The sequence below is a fragment of the Microtus pennsylvanicus genome, chromosome 1 (genome assembly GCF_037038515.1).
Source record: "Microtus pennsylvanicus isolate mMicPen1 chromosome 1, mMicPen1.hap1, whole genome shotgun sequence".
Lineage (NCBI taxonomy): Eukaryota > Metazoa > Chordata > Mammalia > Rodentia > Cricetidae > Microtus > Microtus pennsylvanicus.
In genome coordinates, this window is record NC_134579.1 from 184420502 (window position 1) to 184440149 (window position 19648).

The window sequence follows — 19648 nt, forward strand, 5'->3', positions numbered from 1 at the left end:
GTCTATGCCTACAGAGACTGAAAGTGCAAAGAATTAATCTTCACCTTCTGTTTTTGTTAAATCGGGATATAGTCAAAATGCCTCATAATTAACAATGCCCATGCCCAAGATTAGTTTGTCTTTAAACTTGATTAAAGTAGTTTGTTTAGTGGAGATACTCATGATTGGTGAAATTAGTGAGAACAAATGATACACAAATGCTGAACTTTAAAAAGGACAACCATTTCACTTCTTCCAATGCTCAGAAACACCACAGAAGAGAAGTGGGAAATAATGTAAGAGTCCTGTAATAAGGAAGGGTCTATGAAATGCTAGCTTATGGTCACGACACGACTGTGGTCCTCATGATCTTACAATTGTGGTCATCTATGTAGGGCCTGAATAAGAAAGTGACAAGTGTTCGGTCACAGATGTGAAGGGCCCTACGGGGCTGAGTCTTGCCCATGGAAGCTGTTAGATTTGTAAGTATGAGGAAATCATTGCTTTTAGAGATGTATCCACTGGAGAGCTACCTATCATCCAGCAGATAGCTTCACACCCATGCCCATCAATCGGCCTGGCTAAATCTAGAGGGTCCCAAAGCAAAAGTAACAAAAATCAAAACAAAAGACAAAATGTGAAATGAGGGCCTAGTATGAGGAGGAAGTGGGAGTTGGATTAGAACCAGAGAGGGCAAATGAGAAAGTAACACACACACACACACACACACACACACACACACACACACACACACCACACATGTACACACTTGAGAGAGTAGGAATACAATTTAGATTTTATTTTTGTGTGTTACACAGTAAAAAAGCTTCATTTTTATTTGGTACTTTTGAAGCCCTTACAATCACTTTCTCTACCACCATTACCAAATTTAACATGTCAAAAATATTCAAGAGTATATTTTAAAAGTTTATGTCAAAATGGGTTTCAAATGTAAAACTCCCTTAGAGAGGTCAGCTGAATGCTAAAATAAACAGAGGCAGTGTAGCTAATAAGAATGAATGATGATGAGAGGACTGGATACACTCGAAGTAAGACTGCAGTGTAGGTATGGAAAACGAGGGATAAAATTTTATCATGCCCTTAAACGATATTTGCTATTCATCACCTGTTTCAGCCATTAATTGATAATGAAGGCAGTGTACACTTCTACCCAAGGCCATACAGGCATCTCTGAAAGACCCTCAGAGAGGACCTTTCCTCCGATGATGAAGACCCCAGAACTAGGACACTCCGAGACCAAACCACAGGCTGCAATTAGCAAGAGGATTATTGAATAGACACAGGTACCTGCAGGTGGCAAGATCTCTTGGAAGACTTGCACGCCTGCCAACTGGAGGGCGGGCTTTTTATAGGGCATAGCAAAAAGCAAGTTTACAGAAGCAAAAGCGCGGTTATCAAAAAGCAAGTTTACAGAAGCAAAAGCGTGGTTATCGGGATGAGGCGGGGGCATGAATGGTTTCCTCTCTCAGCGTGGATGTCTGGCAACAGTCATCCTGTTCCTATCTTATAGATATCCTGTTTTGCAGTCAACCTGCTTTATTGATGTCCTATCTTATCGATATCCTGCCTTGCAGTCTTCCTATCTCATAGACATCCTGCTCTCTCAAGCACATGGGATGTTCTTACGAGAGCAGGCTGGCTGCTGATCCGGAGAATTTTTTTTTTTTTAAGCAAACAGGACGTTCCCCCGGGAGCATGCTAGCTGCGGGGTTTTGAGGAGGGGGTCTGTAGGGTCTTTCAATTTCCTGTGACACAAGGGTACCAGACAGAATACAGATGCTTGGGGAAGTACCGTCTGCGTTTACAGCATCATCAGGCTTCAATTGTGCTTTGACAACAACAAAAGCTGCAATCACAAAGGTCACTCGCTCTGAATGTCTAGAGTTCCTCTGTGAGGGATGAGCAAGAGGGAATCATGTGACCCATTTTGTAGGGCCCTGGTCTGCCCCTGTTTTTGGGGTGCATTTGCAGGGACAGTATATGGTCAGCTAACTAAGCTTCCTGTTTGTTTCTGTGCTCTCCCTGCCCCCCTGGTGATTAGCTGCAGGGCATTGTCTCCATTGTTAATATGGTAATTTCCCACCTGCCTGGGCGGAGATCCTTGTGCAGCAGTTAGGTAGATAATGACCCTGGTCTCTGTGGGTGTTCTTTCAATCTCCAGGCCCTTGCTAGACTTGCGTTCAGTACAGATGTGTGCGAACTGTACCATTTCATCTGGAGACACTTAGAGTGGAGCTGTGCGCTTCACCTGGAAGAAAAAGGAAATCCACACAGAGAGGGGAATAAAAGTTTGTGTAAAGAGGCCTTATGACTTCCTCTCCAGTTTACTAGCATTATTAAATCATGAGTCTTTGTTCCAATCTCATTTTTATATAACTATCATATATATTATATAACTCATTTTATATAACTATTATTTATTCATAGAACTGAAACATGGATCTTCAGTACTTTTATTTATTTTTTATCTATCTATCTATCTATCATCTTTCTATCTATCTATCTATCTATCTATCTATCTATCTATCTATCTATCTATCTATCATCTATCTATCTTTTTTATTGTTGTTGTTTGAGACAGGGTTTCTCTGTAGTTTTGGAGCCTGTCCTAGAACTCACTCTGTAGACCAGGCTGGCCTTGAATTCACAGAGATCCACCTGTCTCTGCCTCCTACATGCTGGAAAGAAAGGTGTGTACCACCACTCCTTGGCTCAGAGGCTTTTATTTTTGAAGGATTTTATCACATAAATTTTGCTTATCTGCATCTATCAGGCAGATACCTTACTTTTGCACAGCTGGCACCATGTACCTGACAGAACACCTTTACTGGAAGAAAAAAAAAATCAATTTTGAGTCACATGTTCAGAGGCTGCAGGCCACGGTTCTAGATTCCTTGACTTTAGATCTACAATGAGACAGAGTATCATGGCAGTGGGAGTATGCAGAGAAGGAGGCATTCATATTCAGTTTATGGTGAAATGAATACAAAGAAAAGGAGAGAAAGGACACAGTCCTTCAACTAGGTCAAACTTCTTAAAGCTTCTACTACATCTCAAAAGAGCACCACTATCTGGGACTGTAAGCAGTTGCAGTGAGAAAACACTGAACACAGGCATTCTCCATGGAGGGAAAGAGAAGTTTTATATAAAGCTGTGTGCCTCAAGAGCAGAGGACAGCCACAGCTGTAAAAGCCGGTTAGGCTTTCCAGGGGGGTGTGGAGGTCAGGAGCTCAGAAGTGGAAGCAGTCAGATGGTAAGCATGTTTAGGGGTATGTGTAAGTGAGGAGCTTGGAAGTGGGAGCAGTCAGGTGGTAATAATGTAGACTCTCCAGAGGAGGCGCTGGAACCTGTGGTCAGGAGTGTTAAGCATTAAGGGCTTCTGAGAAATGCTTAGAGCCAGGGTCCTCGGCAGGAGTAGCCAGCCAGTGCTCTTAACCAGCTCCACCACAGTGTACTTTAACACAAGGACCAAGGAAATGTAAACTGAAGCAGTGAAATAAATATTTATGGAGCAGAGGGGAAAAAGAACAATCAATTAAGCTTGAAATAAGGGGAGAATATACGTAAGAACTATGATAAAAATTATAAACTTTTATGTAATAATTCAACACCAAATGTCAAAGCCTTATAAATGTTCACATTCTTGTTAGTAGAAACTCCCACTACAGTAATTTATTCAAGTTACAACTGAGCAAGGCCAGTTGTGGATGGGGCGTTGGTAGAGGCTGGAGGATGAAGGTTGTGAGGCCATGCTGGGTGAAACAACTGGACTCATCTGGTAACTAAAACAAAATACAAGGAAAAAGGAGAAGGAGATAACAGCCAAGTGATATAGACTAGTGTACCAGCAAACAGAGCAGAGGTTCAGAGAGGAAAAAACATCTCTTCCTGGGTGGTAAAAATTGGTGGTAGTTTTCACTTGAATTATTGGACAGTCAGGAAGTAAATCAAGGAAGACACTGTAGATCCGTCTGTTAGTGCAAAACAACAATAGGGCTGTAAATCGGAGGCTGTTTGTTCGTTCCTGGCTGTCCAGACCTGAATAATAATAAAGAAACAATATCAATTACAAAACTGTTTGGCTAATAGCTTAGGCATATTTTTTTAACTAACTCTTACATCTTGAATTAACCCATTCTTATTATTTTATATTCCAACACGAGGCTCATGTATTACTGTTATGGTCCGGGGCATCTGTCTCCTTCAGTGCCTTCATGGCCTCTCCCTGACTCTGCCTTCTTTCCTCCTCTGCTTGGAATTCCTGCCATACTCTATGCTGCCCTGTGGTAGGCCAAAGCAGATTTATTCATTAACAATAAAAGCAGCACGTATTTTCCTACACCACCAGACAAGACAAAATATTCCTTATTAAGAAAGACTTAGGAAAATAAAAGGGGGCAATCAATGGCACAATACCTCTTCTAAATTACAGTCTTGAGGAACTAAAATAAAAGGAGAAATTCCACTATATCATGCTTCTCTTTTGGTAATAAAGGAAAAAAATCCTTGTACAAAGAGTAGCTTTAAATTTATGAAAAATGTGAACTGGAAAAAAGTTCCCACAAAACAAATAAGTAAAAAAAAAATCTGTATTAAAGATTCTAGGTTGTGTAAAAATAAAAATCAAATAAAAAGTGGTTATCAGTGTGAAAGAGAGTTGGTATGTGGGGTGTAGCAGGGAGTGTTGGAGAGAGGAAAATTATTATTTGACTGGTCAATTCTGCCATGTGTCATCAAGGCCACTGGCATATGATGAAGTAGATTCATCTTGAAAAAGAGGCAGAATTGTTTCAGTTTTGTCTCTATCTATATGATTTGGATTTAAATGTACAATTTCACTTTTGAAGTGAACCTACCAAAACTTACCAACTGTCAACTGACACACAGAGGTAGAAGAGAAAACCCCGTGTTAGGATGAGGTGTTTAATTTTAATGGTGCATGTTAATTAATTGAGCCAAAGGTTGCTTTTGATTGCTGGACTTTGGTGGTCAGCCTCCGGAATGAATCTGGCATAAAAAAGTGTACAAATAAGGGACTAGACCTTGATGGATAACTTTATGGATGTAATCTATGGTTTACAAGGGAGAGGAAAGGAGGAAGGGCAAGGCCTAGGGGTTGACACTTATTTGCTTATTATTATTATTTTGAGGAGAAATGTTAGAAATCTAGAAACTCAGGCTATTAGATAACATTTTGAGAAAAATGACCAGATATTGAAAATTAATTAGTAGCATTTTAATTTTTTAAACAAATCGTCTTTGTTTATCTGATCGGAACAATCCGATACATTTTAAGCATTTTACAGACAACAGGAAGATATACCATAACTGGATTAGATGAATTTTATAGTATACATCTGCACATTATTTTAAATATTCATATTGGAACTAGGTTTGGTGGTACACGCCTTTAATCCCAGCACTATGGAAACAGAGGCAGGTGGATCTCTGAGGTCGAGTCCAGTCTAATTCATAAAGAAGAATAGCAAGATCCAGAACAGCCAGGACAGCTACACAGAGAAACCTTGTCTTGAAAATCAAACAAAAACAAAACACAAATATCAATAATTTCCCATTCAATTATTCAGTATTTTCTATGAACTACGTTAACACATATTTATGAGGGGGAAGTAGCCTAATGCCACTGATAATGTAATTTGTAATTACGATGTAGACTGGAAAAGTTTTAGAAGAATTTTTTTTATTAACAAATAGTATTATTCAATATTCAACAAGCCCCACCCTATGTTTAGGTTCTAATATAATGTCCTCATGATGGGAAGGTGACAACACTCCATTATCTTTAATGCTAATTGTTAAGGTGCCCATTTCCTCTCTACAAACACTTTGCTTGTAAAAAAAAGACAGCATGCTTATAAAGTATGAGTAAAGAAAATATCCTGAGTTCCTCCTTCCTTCTATAAAAGCCTGGGCATGCTCTTAGCTCCCAGCTTGGCACCATGGCTGTCCTGGCTTCTTTTGTCTGGGTACTGGTTGGCTGCATTTCTGCTTCTGTAGCAGAGGATTCTAATATCTCAGATCTATATCCTCCTTTCTGGGAAGAGAGCCCTGAAGAGTTAAGTGATTACAGGTTGGAGGATGGAAAGCACATCATTAACCCATGGGTATTCACTGATAGAATGGGTTTGTATAGAATCTTACTGAATCAGACGGCTCCATATTTTGCAAGCTATGGTCTAGAAAATGAACAGAATCTTTTCTGGGGATTGCCGCTGCAGTTTGGATGGCAACATAGTTCAGGTAAGAAAGAGCCATATTTCCCTATATACCAATATATTCCCAAGGTATGAGGAAAATGGGATTCTCCCCATATCTTTCACTGCTGTCTAGTTTTATGTCAACTTGACACAGGCTAGAAGTGGGGTTCTTCTGGGTACCAGCCCTTCAGACTCCTTCATGGTTCAGCTAAGGCACTACAAGAGGCAAAGGAAAATAACTAAGGGCATCTGAGGAAAAACTATCAACTCACAGGCAATTTTTCCTCAGTATGTCTCTTTACTGTTCTCTCTTCCTTCTAGTCTATTCTAATTCTTCTGTCCTGTCTATAATTTCTTAGCCCCAAGTCTCTGTCTCAATCCAAATTTCAATTCCAATTCTCTACTGTATTATTCTTCTTTTTCATTTTCATATCTCTGCTAATTTCTTGGACGCTTTTCCTTCTGTTTCTGTTAACTATCTTTGTTGTTACCCAACTGCAAAGACTCACAAAACCTTGCAGGTATAGGTAACCAGGAAATATATATAAACAGACAAGGGAAGTTTATGGCCCTTCCTCCATTAGCATTTTGTCAAATGTTAGCAAGTTTCAATGTTAACAAGCTCTAAAATTTGATCCTTACCAGAGGCACCAGTGGAGGGTTGTCTCCCTCTGGGTTGTGGATGGATGGCTAATTAATTTTCCTGAAGGTAAGACACAAGTACTAAATTTCCTGAATGAAAGTCATCAGTAAACTGAGGTGAAGGTGAGGTGAGGAGTTGGGAATATTTTAAAGCAAGGTTAGTTTTAGGTCATCAATTTTCTTATCCATAAGTGAGGGAAATATGAAGGTATGCTTACTTTATCTATGCGAACAGCTATGAATTAAAGTCTTTCACATGTAGTAATTCTCTGTCCTTGGATATCTGGGTATGTCTTAAATGGAAGGATGCTTTTGTCTGGACTCTAAATGCTGACCAAATGCAAGTCAATAAAGATAATTGCAGGAAGGCAGATTTCTATGTTTACAAAAGAGAGAAGAGCAAAGGCCTGGTTGTGGGAAACTGTTTTCACTCATAGCCAGGGGAATATAATCAATAAACAATCAAACAGTGCTGAGCTGTGGGAATTAATTCCCAAAAGTGTAACAGAAAGGGAATAGCTACAGTGAGAAATCTCACAACAAGAAACAGCAACTATATTCACAAGCCATTCCAATATGCTTTACATATCGGTTTGAACATCCAGCTAAGCCCTTGGCCCTGATGAGTCTCCTCATGGAAAGATGGCTGAGTAACTACTGTATAGTGTTGTTGTTTGTAGCAGACTAAAGATATTTGAGAGGAGGGAATGTCAGTTTAGAAAATGCTTCCATAAGATCAACCCGTGGGCAAACCTTTGGTTCCTTTTCTTGTTTAGTGATTGATGTGAGAGGGCCCAGTTCACTATGGGTGGTGCCACCCCTGGGCTGATGTTCTAGATTCTATAAGAAAGCAGGTGAGCAAACCATAAGGAGTAACCCAGTAAGCAGACTGCCCCATGGTCTTTGCATCAACCTCTGCCTCCAGATTCCAGCCCAATCTGACCTCCTACCTTAGCTTCCATCAATGGACTGTGATTCATTATAAGTAAGGCAAATCTTTTTCTCTTAATTTGCCTTAGATCATAGTATTTCAAAGCCAAATTAGTAACCCTAGCTAATTTGAACCACACATCTCTTTGAAAACTGATTCTTTTTGTTTACTTTTAAATCTCCTCATAATCATAGTTTCTTCTATTACCATTTGTCCTTATCCACAAATCCTTCCTCTGTGAGTTGGTTGTTCCTACCAGACATTTCAATGACACAAAGGCATAGAGACCAACCAAAAGGATACATCTTTCCTCTAGTTTGTTGAGTATTTTCAAAATAGATACTACCGCACTGCTAACTACATATATATTCCTGTTCCTATGAACACACAAGGGGATATTCATTACAAACAAGAGAGGTGTAAGATTATATTGATCTTCTTGAGAATCCTAATTCCAATGCCTGATCATAAGCATGAAATTATAATGTGCGGCTCCCTGATAATGGTGAGCTGAGCCAATGGTTGCTCTTTCTTGGAAACAAAGCTCTTTTTAGTGTATATACATGGAAGATATTTAAGAATAATACATTCAATCATAAAAAGATAGTTCTTTCTGGCTGACAGAAGTACATGAAGAGATTTGTGCCTGAAGCCCAACCTACACTGCTTACACATTGCTCAGCAAATGAGAAAATGGAAGGGGAAAGAAGAAAGGAGATGAGGAATGGTAACAGCTTTGGAGAAAAAGAAAAATTATTTTCTGATGTTCTGATGTTTATGTAATGGATAGTCAACATGTAAAATACTTCTGATAACTTCTCTTATGTAGAAATCTCATGAATACCGAATATTATTATTTCCACTTTGCAGTATGATACAAACTGATGCATACATGGTCATGTAATTTAAAAAGTGTAGACCAAAGGTTTGGTTTGACTTTTAACTCACCTCCTTTTCTGTGAGTGACTATTGCTTTCATAATTTTTATTTGGAGCTAGAGAAGGCAGTAAAATATGAAGCTATGTAAGTAAAACTACACACACACACACACACACATACAGCTTATAAATTAAAGTCAAAAGATTGATATGGCTGAAAAACAAAATAATTTGATTGAGAGATGAGAAATAGAATATAAAAATGATGATAAATAAAATTTAAGTAAAATGGAAAATTTTGTATCTATTAATTAAATGCATATACTTAACCATTTTAAATGTGTATAATAAACAAATACAACTGTGCATTCTCTGTTCTATAGGTAGACTAGCTGATCCCACTGGGAAGACAGACTGTGGCTATGAACCTGGAAACCCTCTGTGTGTGTCTGTTGACAGTTGGTGGGCTGGTAAGTTCACTTCAATAACAAAATTTTACATTTAAACCCTAATCATATAGATAGAGACAAAACTGAAACAGTTTTGCTTCTTTTAAAAAATGAACCTACTTCATCATATACCAGTGGCCTTGATGACATGTGGCAGAATTGACCAGCCAAATAATAACTTTTAAGGACATATTAAGACTTTTACAGGAGGATTAAATAAAGGAACTGCAAAAGTCATGACCTCTAGGAATCAGCACTGTCAGTAACATGACAGGCTCTTAGAGGAACATGGAGTCTTTGAAAAGAGAGACCAAGATAGTATTGCTTTTCCATTTTTCTCAGAAAATAAGTACTAAATACTGAAACTCACAAACTTGTTAGAGTAAGAATATACTTTGTTTGGCCAATCTACAGCTTTGTTATAGTCATGTATGCAATACTAAAAACAACTTGAATGCATTTTCTAATTCTTTCATGGTGTATTTTGCTTTGAAATTAATTTACATAAAATTTTACTTGAATAATTTCCAATGATTAGAAATGACATTACCTTAAATATTACTTTTTTGGAATGATGCATAAAGACTATGAACCACTGTGTATTTCCTTGATGCTAACTTGAGTCATTCTTTTCAAAACTCATAAGTAGACTTGTCAAGAGCTCTAGATGTCTGATTGATTTAGTAATGTGGAGTATTAAGAATGAGTACAAGCTAGTTACCTAACTAAATTAAAGTATTGAAGTCTGCTGGGCTTTCTCCTCTGTAACTGCAACCTTTGCATCTCTGAGAAACTCATCAGGCTGTGAGATACATTTCCTGCTTTGGAAAATCCAGGATAAAAGGACTCAGTGAAAAGGATATGTAAAATTTGAACTAAGTTGTGAATCATCAAATACATATTTTCTGAATCTATAATAATGCTTGATTATTAATTTATAAAACATTAAAATCAACAATGTAATCTCATTCAGAACTTCTGTATTATTCTGTGATCAATTTGGCAGTTTTTTCTCTCATTTATTTAATGATGCTAAATAGGATTGTCATCCGATCCATTAGAATTACTTTTCTTGAATATATTGTAATACGGCACTTTAGTGGATGCACAAACACTCACAATTATAGAACTATTATAATGTAAGTAGATTTTCCTCACTATTTTTCATCGATAATTTTTATCATCATTTGGGGCCTGTGACTGTTTCCTTAATGAATTTGCTTCCTCAAAATGTGCTCTGGAATTTGTCCCTGACTGTGGTGTGGGGCTAACCAGCCTTTTGTTTTCACAGATGCAAATTATTTTTTGAGTGTGATACCTTTCCTTGCTGCTGTTGATTCTGGTGTACTGGGGATAACATCAGACCAATTTACCATTTTACCACCACCCCAGGATCAGTCGAAGTTTTGTTACAGTGTTTCTGACTGCAAAGAGCTCGTTGGGGAAACAATGGACTCATGGAACACCTTTTTTGAGGTTCTTTTAAGTTTTATACCACACTCCTTAGACAGGCAGAGACAATGCTTTTTGTGAAAGTCTTTTGTGAAAGATTGCTTTTATGAACTGTATACTTTCCTGAATATATTAAATATAACTGCAAATAGATATTTTACTCATAAGTGATGTAGAAATACAGTGCATGCCTCAGAAACCCAGTGTTCTCATACAGTATTAGCACAAAATTCTTCTATTCTCACTGAATATAAAGACATACCACAAATGGCTAGCATGCAGGAAGTTTTAAGAGAGTAAGTATATAGGCATGTGAGTAATTGGGAGTTTAGGTCATTTGTGAAACAGTTTAAGAAGCAGGATTATAAGGTTGTTTTAGACTACTCTATCAATTATTGACTGAATTAATAACTTCATATGTAGGTAGAACTAAACAGCAATATGTTGTTCTGAACTTGCCATTTGAATACCAAAGTAAAATACAGAGGTCAAGCATAGAAGAGTTGCTTCTAATTCACTGATTGTTAGTGATTTAAATATATATTTAAGAATAAATGTATATTCTTTAGATGGTTAATTCATTGCTTTAGATACGATTCAATTTAATTTTCAAACTTTTTCTCCTCACTTTGAAAATTTTATGAGACTTTTAATAATGTTGACAAAAAATGACAATGTTCTACCAAGTATAAAACATTGACGTTTTGCAGATATTTAAAGTTCACTTCAACTAGATGACATGCTTTACTGAAAAGCAATAATATTGTCTCCTTTGCTGTTCAGCACTAAGGAGGGGCATTTAGTAACAGTATTGTCAGATCAGGCTGACTATTGCTCTTACCTCAGTACCTAGTAGACTCTGAGAAAGCGTAGCCCACATAACACTTTGTCTTCTATGCTTTAGTACATGAAGTTGCCTTCTAGCGACTTTGATGGTCTTTTGAAGAACTTATGGGCTGCTCATACCTCCTCCTTGGGGTATCCTCTCAGTGTCTTTGAAGACAGGTAAGAAATGTTTTTGTTTTGTTTTGTTTTTGTCTCTGTTTTAGTTTGATTCTTTTTTCCCCTTTGCTTTGATTAAAAACCATGACCAAAAGCAACTTGGAAAGGAAATGTTTTGTTCCAGCTTACAAGTTATAGTTAGTTCATCATCAAGATAGTCAGGAAAGGAGCTTCAGCAAGAATATGGAGGCAGGAACCAGGGGAGAAACCGGGGAAGAATATGGTTTCATCCAGCTAAATTTCTTATAAAGCTCAAGGCTACCTGCTTAGGGATGCTACTGCCTACAGTGGGTTGGGTCTGCTTGCATTGATTAACAATCATAAAAATGCTCCACAGCCACAGGCCAATCTGATGGACACAATTCATGAACTGAAATTCCCTCTTCCCAGGCATGTCCAGGTTTGTGTCAAGTTAAATAAAAATTACCAGTGTGGTCTTATTCATTTTTTTCATTTTCTTTTAGAATATTCATGATTATTAAAAAATACAAACAAAACTAATGTGATCACTGGTGATTATGGTGGTAAAGGGCAAATTTAGAATATATTTAAGGAAGTGGAGAAAACTTGTAGCACAAATTCTTGTTGGTGTTAATAATAAAAGCCTAGCGTCAGATATAGGGGTTAATGCTAAAGATCAGAGAAGCAGAGAGGCCATCCACTGGGGAGTTATTTTTCCCCTACCAATACTCAGACCAAAAGAGAGATTCTGTCCTCAGACTGGATTCACCAAAACATTATATTTCTTTACCTTTCTTGGTGTGCTTTGCCTGCAAGGGCTCATGTTCTGATCAACTGAGGATGGGTGTTGAGTAGGTGAAAATGTTCGAGACACTTTACAAATGCATATCCTTTATTACTTTATCCTCATTGTCTGAGGATTCAGGCAAGTACAGAAACATAGGAAGAAATTTCAAAATCTTGGTCATTTTCCCCAAATATTTAGTTTTTGGAGAGTTCATGATCAGTTGAACTCCACTTTGTGCCACTGTTCTTCATTTTGGTTTGTTTTCTCCTTGATTCTCTGTTCTGGTAGCTCTTAGATCTCAGAGGCTCACCACCATATCTGAATAACTTGGTTGTCTATTAAATTTAAAGACCAGCATTTAGAAAACCAGTGTATTTTTGAGGTCTTGTACAGTGAACATGCTCCTGAGGAAATCCTCCATCTTACTGGCTAAACAACTGTTTACTTACTGACAGCCATTGGCCAATACTTTATTCTTCCATTTGAGCTCAGATTTCCTAGAGAAGAGACATTTTTTTTCAGTCCCCAGTTTGAAAGTGAAATCAGAACCAGCTACTGTGAGTCTCAAAGTTAGCTGCTAGTGGGATTTTTTTGTTAGTTTGTTTTTTATTTTTCTATTTTCAAGGACAAAGATACTTGTGTTTCTAAAAAGGTAAGGCTTACCTTAGGAACTGCTATTTTAGAATCAATATTCACATGTAGATTTTATGAACTAAGGTACTGTTGACATGTACCAATGCACACTAATTTGGATATTTATTCATCTGAATGAACATTGGCAATGGCAAGCTCCTCTCAAGCCACCACCTAAAACAAAATGAATGATATTTTTATCACCCTTTCTAGGACATTCCCTATGTCTCTTATTTTACTCTCCTTAAAAGCTTCCTTCCCCCCCTCCCCAAATATAAATCATATACAAGCTAAATGTCTCAATAGCAGAAATAACTTTTGGCACACCTGTCTTCTAACTCAAGGTGAACAAGCACTAACAAGTACAATGTATTTTTTTCCTTTTTCTGTTTATTTTCTTGGTTACAAAAGGGGGGAGAGATCTCATGTGTCCCAAACTGGAATCTGAGAAAGAACTTGGCCCTGTGATCTTTCTGATTCATATCCCAGGTGTGAAGTGCAAGCATGTGACACCAGGCTTGTTCGTCCTTGTAGTTAAATAGACAGACTGTCTTATTTAAACAAGTTCTTAACATGTTTATTACATGATTTTTCAAGTACAATGTGCCTAGGAAATGACATAAATGAAAAGTAAAATATTAAGAAGAGGTTACTAATTGGATAACCCTTCACAGACTTAGATTGAAATTTTATTTAGCTATCTACACAATTCCTGAAAGACATAACAAATTCATGGTACTATTGAACTTTCTTTAAAAATAATGTTTAAATTTTATTTCTGGGTACTGGATGGTTTCCACAAAGTGAGATTTAAATTCTGAGGAAATAATAATAATTGATATTTTTGTCTGTTTGTCTTTCAGATATGCCTATTATTCTTATCAAGAATCAAAATTTGAGAAAAACTGGGCTATTGCTGTAGACTACATAGCTGCAGCCTACTATCCTACAACCCTGATTAGAACGCGTGGCTTTCAGCAGGGCCTGCCACCACGTATTCTTCTTGATACTGACATAGCCCCTTTTATCGCTGACTTCACTGCTACTCAGAACACGGTCCTGCTCTCACTCACAGCTCTTGGTGATACTGACCGACTTACAGGTAAAAAAATTTTAAAGAATAATGGAAAAAAAATCAGGACTGTATGTATTGGAAGAGTACATAAACTAATTTAAGTAGAAATGCATTCAGCCAGCATACATTAAAAATGAATGAGTTCCTATTTTCTTAGCAGTAATTACTCTTGATAGATGGTAAGACCATTGAACAATCATACTTCTTTTATTTATAACCTTCATTTGGATGTCACTTTGAACCTTAACATCTATAATATCAAGTGAAATATAAACATAAAGCTCACATACAATCACTATTTCATCAATGAAAATTTTTTAATATATTTTTCTACTTTACTCTTAAGTCTAAAGAAAACGAATTGCAAAAGAAAAGTTGCCATAATTAATGAGATCACCTGACTCTTGGATGCTTATAATTCAGTACTACTAGTCAAAAAAAAAGCCATTTGCTCCGGAATGGCAAACCATAGTGAAAAACAGGCTTCATTACTAAGTGTTTAAAGCCATTTGCTCCGGAATGGCAAACCATAGTGAAAAACAGGCTTCATTACTGAGTGTTTAAAGCCATTTGCTCCGGAATGGCAAACCATAGTGAAAAACAGGCTTCATTACTGAGTGTTTAAAGCCATTTGCTCCGGAATGGCAAACCATAGTGAAAAACAGGCTTCATTACTGAGTGTTTAAAGCCATTTGCTCCGGAATGGCAAACCATAGTGAAAACCAGGCTTCATTACTGAGTGTTTAAAGATTGCCATGCCGTCACAGTTTACACTTATGACCTGGGATTTTGAGATTAATTAAACATATATGTTATTATTTTATTAAGGGAAAATTTTTTAAGTCCTTAAAGTATAAATTGAATAAATTAGTTGCAAGTAAATTATTTTCAAATTTGTAGAAAACTTTGGCATTAAGCTATCAGATCCATCAACTATGTTAGTGCCCCAATGCAATTGATGCCTCTTCTCACCTCATCCTTGGTTGTAGTAAATACTGTCAGTCAGCAGGTAGCTTTCCTTCACACAATGAACAGCAGGCTGATCTTCAGTTGGTGGACACTCTTCGGAAGACTGGTGTTAGAATTATCTCATTTTTTTGAGCCGGGCGATGGTGGCGCACGCCTTTAATCCCAGCACTCGGGAGGCAGAGGCAGGCGGATCTCTGTGAGTTCGAGACCAGCCTGGTCTACAAGAGCTAGTTCCAGGACAGGCTCCAAAACCACAGAGAAACCCTGTCTCGAAAAACCAAAAAAAAAAAAAAAAAAAAGAATTATCTCATTTTCTCATAGACATGCAGTATTTTATTTAATGAATTTAGTATGATTATGGAAGTTGTTGAAAGTCATGACTGACAATGCAACATTCTGCCATGTATACTTTTCTTTATCATTTATGATTCCACCACTTATAAAGCATGACACAAAACTCTCAGGTCGATATTGCAAAATGATAGTACTATCAGTGAAATTAAATTTTCATCATGAACCGATGATTTTATTGTTAATTGATAGAAAGCAACTAAAATAAATTTGACCAATAATTATTGCCTAATGAAGCTAAGAAATGTTTTCAGGAGTTGACATGTGCTCATTTTATCTCTTCTAGGATCATTCTCTTTGACTGCCTGGAAAATTCTCATGAGTTCAAAATTTGCAAGGGAAGAATTTCTAAAAGCTCTTGAAACGTTGCTGGGGACATCTACATAAAACATAACATTTTTTGTGAACAGTGAATAACTATCTTTGGCCACAAGCAATTAAAAATAATGACTTTGATCACAATCATGTAGGTTTATGAGTTAGGTTTTTTTGCTTAATGTTCATTTGTCCAGGATTTCCTCCCATATATTCCTAGAATTAAATTTAAACCGATTTTGGACAATATCTCTTGAATTTTCAATTCTTCAGTACTTTATCTTATGATATAAAGATTCTGGTCAATGACAACCAAATCACAAAGAATCATTAAAGTGATTTTAAACATGTCTGACTGCTGTGGTGTTATTTTATATTATGTAGATTTTACAAAATGGAGAATAATATATCCTACTGATATTTAACCAAAACTCAAAATATCAAATATCAACATCCAACTTAAATATTTAAATCTTGGAAAACTTAACTCCAAACAGAATGCACTGATTTATCAGGTTTGATTTATGATTTGTTAGCCTTAAGTTTATAATTACTTGTTAGAGTTCCCATCATTGACCAACATTTGTAAAGAATCCTTCAGGGTCAAGTTTCTCATTGTTGTACCCTTTGAAGAGAGAGATTTACTGGATGGATTTGAAAATTTTCAAAGGGCTTCTCTGCCTCACTGCACCAGACCTTTCCTGAGTCTGCATGTAAACAAGAGCCAATGGTTGATGAACTATGTCACCATGTTTCTCAGAGCAATAGGTCTGCTTCTCAGCATCAGTGTTCTATATTGGTTACAGCAAAGAAAACTGTAACATAGTACATAAGAGAAGCATTATATTATATATAGTATATAAGATAATCATTATATAGTAAAGAAAGGGATTTATATTGGATCACAGTTTCAGAGGACATAGACCAATATAATGGGGAGGTCATGGCATCTCAAGCCACAGGAATAGGTGTCTGATATCTCTAAAGTGCAGGAAAGAGCAGGAACAAAAGATTACAGGACAGAACCAAGACAAAGTTACAACTAATAAAGGTCTGTCTCTAAATTGAGTGACTGAACTGAGCCATCTGGGCCACATGACTTTGAAATGATGTCACCAGCTAAAAATCACATGAACAAATCAGATACAGAAGCCCGTGGAAAAAAAATTCAGATTCAAACTATAACAAAAACACAAGAATGGATGTTCAGAAAAACTAGGGATCCTCTTCGATGCATCATCCTCTTGAAGTAGATTGGGGCTTCCAGGAGTAGATGAGTCTCATTTTCATGAAAAATCCTAAGATCTTAAAACATTTTAAATGTTATATTCTGTAAGTCTTTGAAAGTGTTGAATATTATATATCTAACTACAAATATCTCTATATTTCTATATCTAGAAAACCTAGCTAACATGACAAGTTTGACTTTTATAAATGATTATCAATTAATCTCTATTTCTTAGCTATACATTAGAATTTTAAATGAGTTGTACAAACATAATATCTTAATTGAGAGCAGAAATAGACCTATAACAAAATTGATCTAAAATTTGTATCAGTAAACCAAGATCCATACCAATGCAAAGTATTCATCTCTATAGCATATTCCCCTTTAAATGTAAACAAACATTTATAAACATATTCTTAAACAAAAATTTTGAAGTCAAAATACCTTTAAAGTACATATGTCGGTTTAGTTTAGCTGCCCCCAAAATTTTAACTAACTCTTACTTCTTAATTTAACTTATTCCTATTATTTTATATTTTACCATGAGGCTCATGGTTTACCAGTAAGATTTCAATGAGCAGGCATCTTTCTCCTTCAGTGCTTAGTGGCGTTTTTCTGAACCTTACTACTCTCTCTATATAGGCCACTAGCTGCCCCCCAAAAACATGGAGACTTATTATTAATTAGGAAAACTGAGCCTACAGCTTAGACTTGTCCCAGTAGCTCTTATAACTTAAACTGACCCATTTCTATTAATCTGTTTTTTGTTTCATGTGAAGATGCACAAAATGATTATTGCACAACAATCTTTTTACCTCTCTTCCATCTTATACCTCCTGCTTCCTCTTAGTCATCTGGCACTTTCCTCATCCTAGATTCATCTCCTCTTCTCCCTTTCTGCCCAGAAATCCTGCATAACCTCTTCTTGCCTTGTTATTAATCATTCAGCTCTTTATTAAACTAATAAGAAAGCACATTGGCAAAGACATCTTCACAGTGCAAAAAATGATTATTCCACAACAGAGGATCTTGGCTGTTTCCTTCTACAGTATCATCTGTTATCTAACATCTCAACTTATATACAAAGATAAAAATGTTGACAGGGTTAGAGAGATGACACAGTGGTTAAGAGTATATATTGCTTTTGCAAAAGACTTGAGTTCAGTTCCCAAGAACTTTTTGGAAATGTGGCTACTGTTATAAAAGTGATCACAACCGACACCCTTCCAACAAAGAAAACTAATGAATTAAGTCTATAGATTCAGAGCCAAGCCCACTAGGGAATCCTAGATCCAGTGCTGAGAATTTTGGTACCATGATCAAGGGTTGTGGAGAACTCAGAGTCTAACCAAGGAAAGGAAGCTATTTCTAGTAATGCCAGAAATCCACAAAGGAGGATTCAGAAACTTGGGAACAGTAAAAGGAAGAGGCTACTTGAAACAAAGAAGTAGGGCAAAAAGCTTGGTGGTAGAGCAAAGGTTTATTTGGGGTTGATATTGAGTGGCTAGAAAGAAGACCTCATCCTCAAATCAAAGAAATCCATGTTGACTTATCTCTCAAGCATTAGGGTTGGCTATACTACATATTTTAAATAAAGATTCATTCCAAGTTCAATAGGGAGATAAACCAAGATGTATCGAGTGTAAAATACTATTATTCATGCCAGAATTTTACAGTGAGGAGGCTGGGATAGGTGATCCAACAACATCTTCCTGTCTTTTTCTTTGTATTGCTACAAGAGCCTAATGTTCAGGAAGTTCTTAGTCTAAAATTACAGTAATTAAATAGTATGTATAATGGGAACCACAGAGAGCCAAATTTATTGCCATTAGACAGAACTAGAATATACTGAATTATTGAAGGAGAGGTCTAATCCAATAACGGGCAATGACAAGAAACTGAAGCTTGTTATATTTAGGGGGTCTTCTATGTGTATTTGTGAGGAGTTTGGCATGATTATTTGATAACACAACTGTTTTAATGAAAATATTTTTGAGTATAGTGATTACAAATATGACCCACTGTAATTTGCTCAAATTCTTATAGATTTGAAACTCTAACAGTATGAAATTTGGGGTACATTCACTGGGAAAAAAAGAAACACATTCATGTGTGATAATTTAACAATACCTTTAAAATGCTTACATATCAAGAAAAGACAAATAAAATTAAAAAAAATCACCCCACAAAGGTGGATCATAAAGTAGCTTTAAGTATAACAAATTTAACTCAGATATATCATAAAGCAGGTCTCTCTGAGATAATATTCTATTTTTTGCCCTGCCACATGTTAAGAATAGCTTTCCAAAATAGGCCTTTGTTAAGCCTGCCAAAATTTCTGGTCAGGAGTGATTTTTTCCCCCTTTAATTAAGATAGCTGTGGTCTTAAAATAGGATATATATATATATGGATATAAATATCCATATATGGATATATAAAATATATATAAAATATATATAAAATAGGATATATATATATATATATATATATATATATATATATATATATATATCCAAGTAAAGGTTTGGACAAAACTTAAACATGTGTTTTTAAGGCTTATAAAATGAAATTTGAAAAAAACTGAAACTTAAAACAGATCTATCCCAATCATCCCGTTTCCCCAAGTTCCCCCCATCCTCCCCTTCTCACTTTCTCTCCCCATCTCCCCTTACTTCCCTCCCACTCCACCCCCAAGATCCTAATTTTTTGCCCGGCAATCTTGTCTACTTCCCATAACCAGGAGGATAGCTATATGT

The 19648-nt window shown here is 36.4% G+C and overlaps 1 protein-coding gene across 1 annotated transcript; it reads left to right on the top strand.

Annotated features, from left to right (window-relative positions):
• Positions 1 to 5960: 5960 nt before the first annotated feature.
• On the top strand, positions 5961 to 16011 carry LOC142842536 (protein LEG1 homolog). Its single transcript, XM_075959254.1, has 6 exons — positions 5961 to 6261; positions 9053 to 9139; positions 10410 to 10594; positions 11475 to 11575; positions 13817 to 14055; positions 15635 to 16011. Exons 1-6 carry the CDS (start codon positions 5961 to 5963, stop codon positions 15733 to 15735), a joined length of 1014 nt encoding a protein of 337 aa, XP_075815369.1. The 3' UTR covers positions 15736 to 16011.
• The last annotated feature ends 3637 nt before the right edge of the window (positions 16012 to 19648 follow it).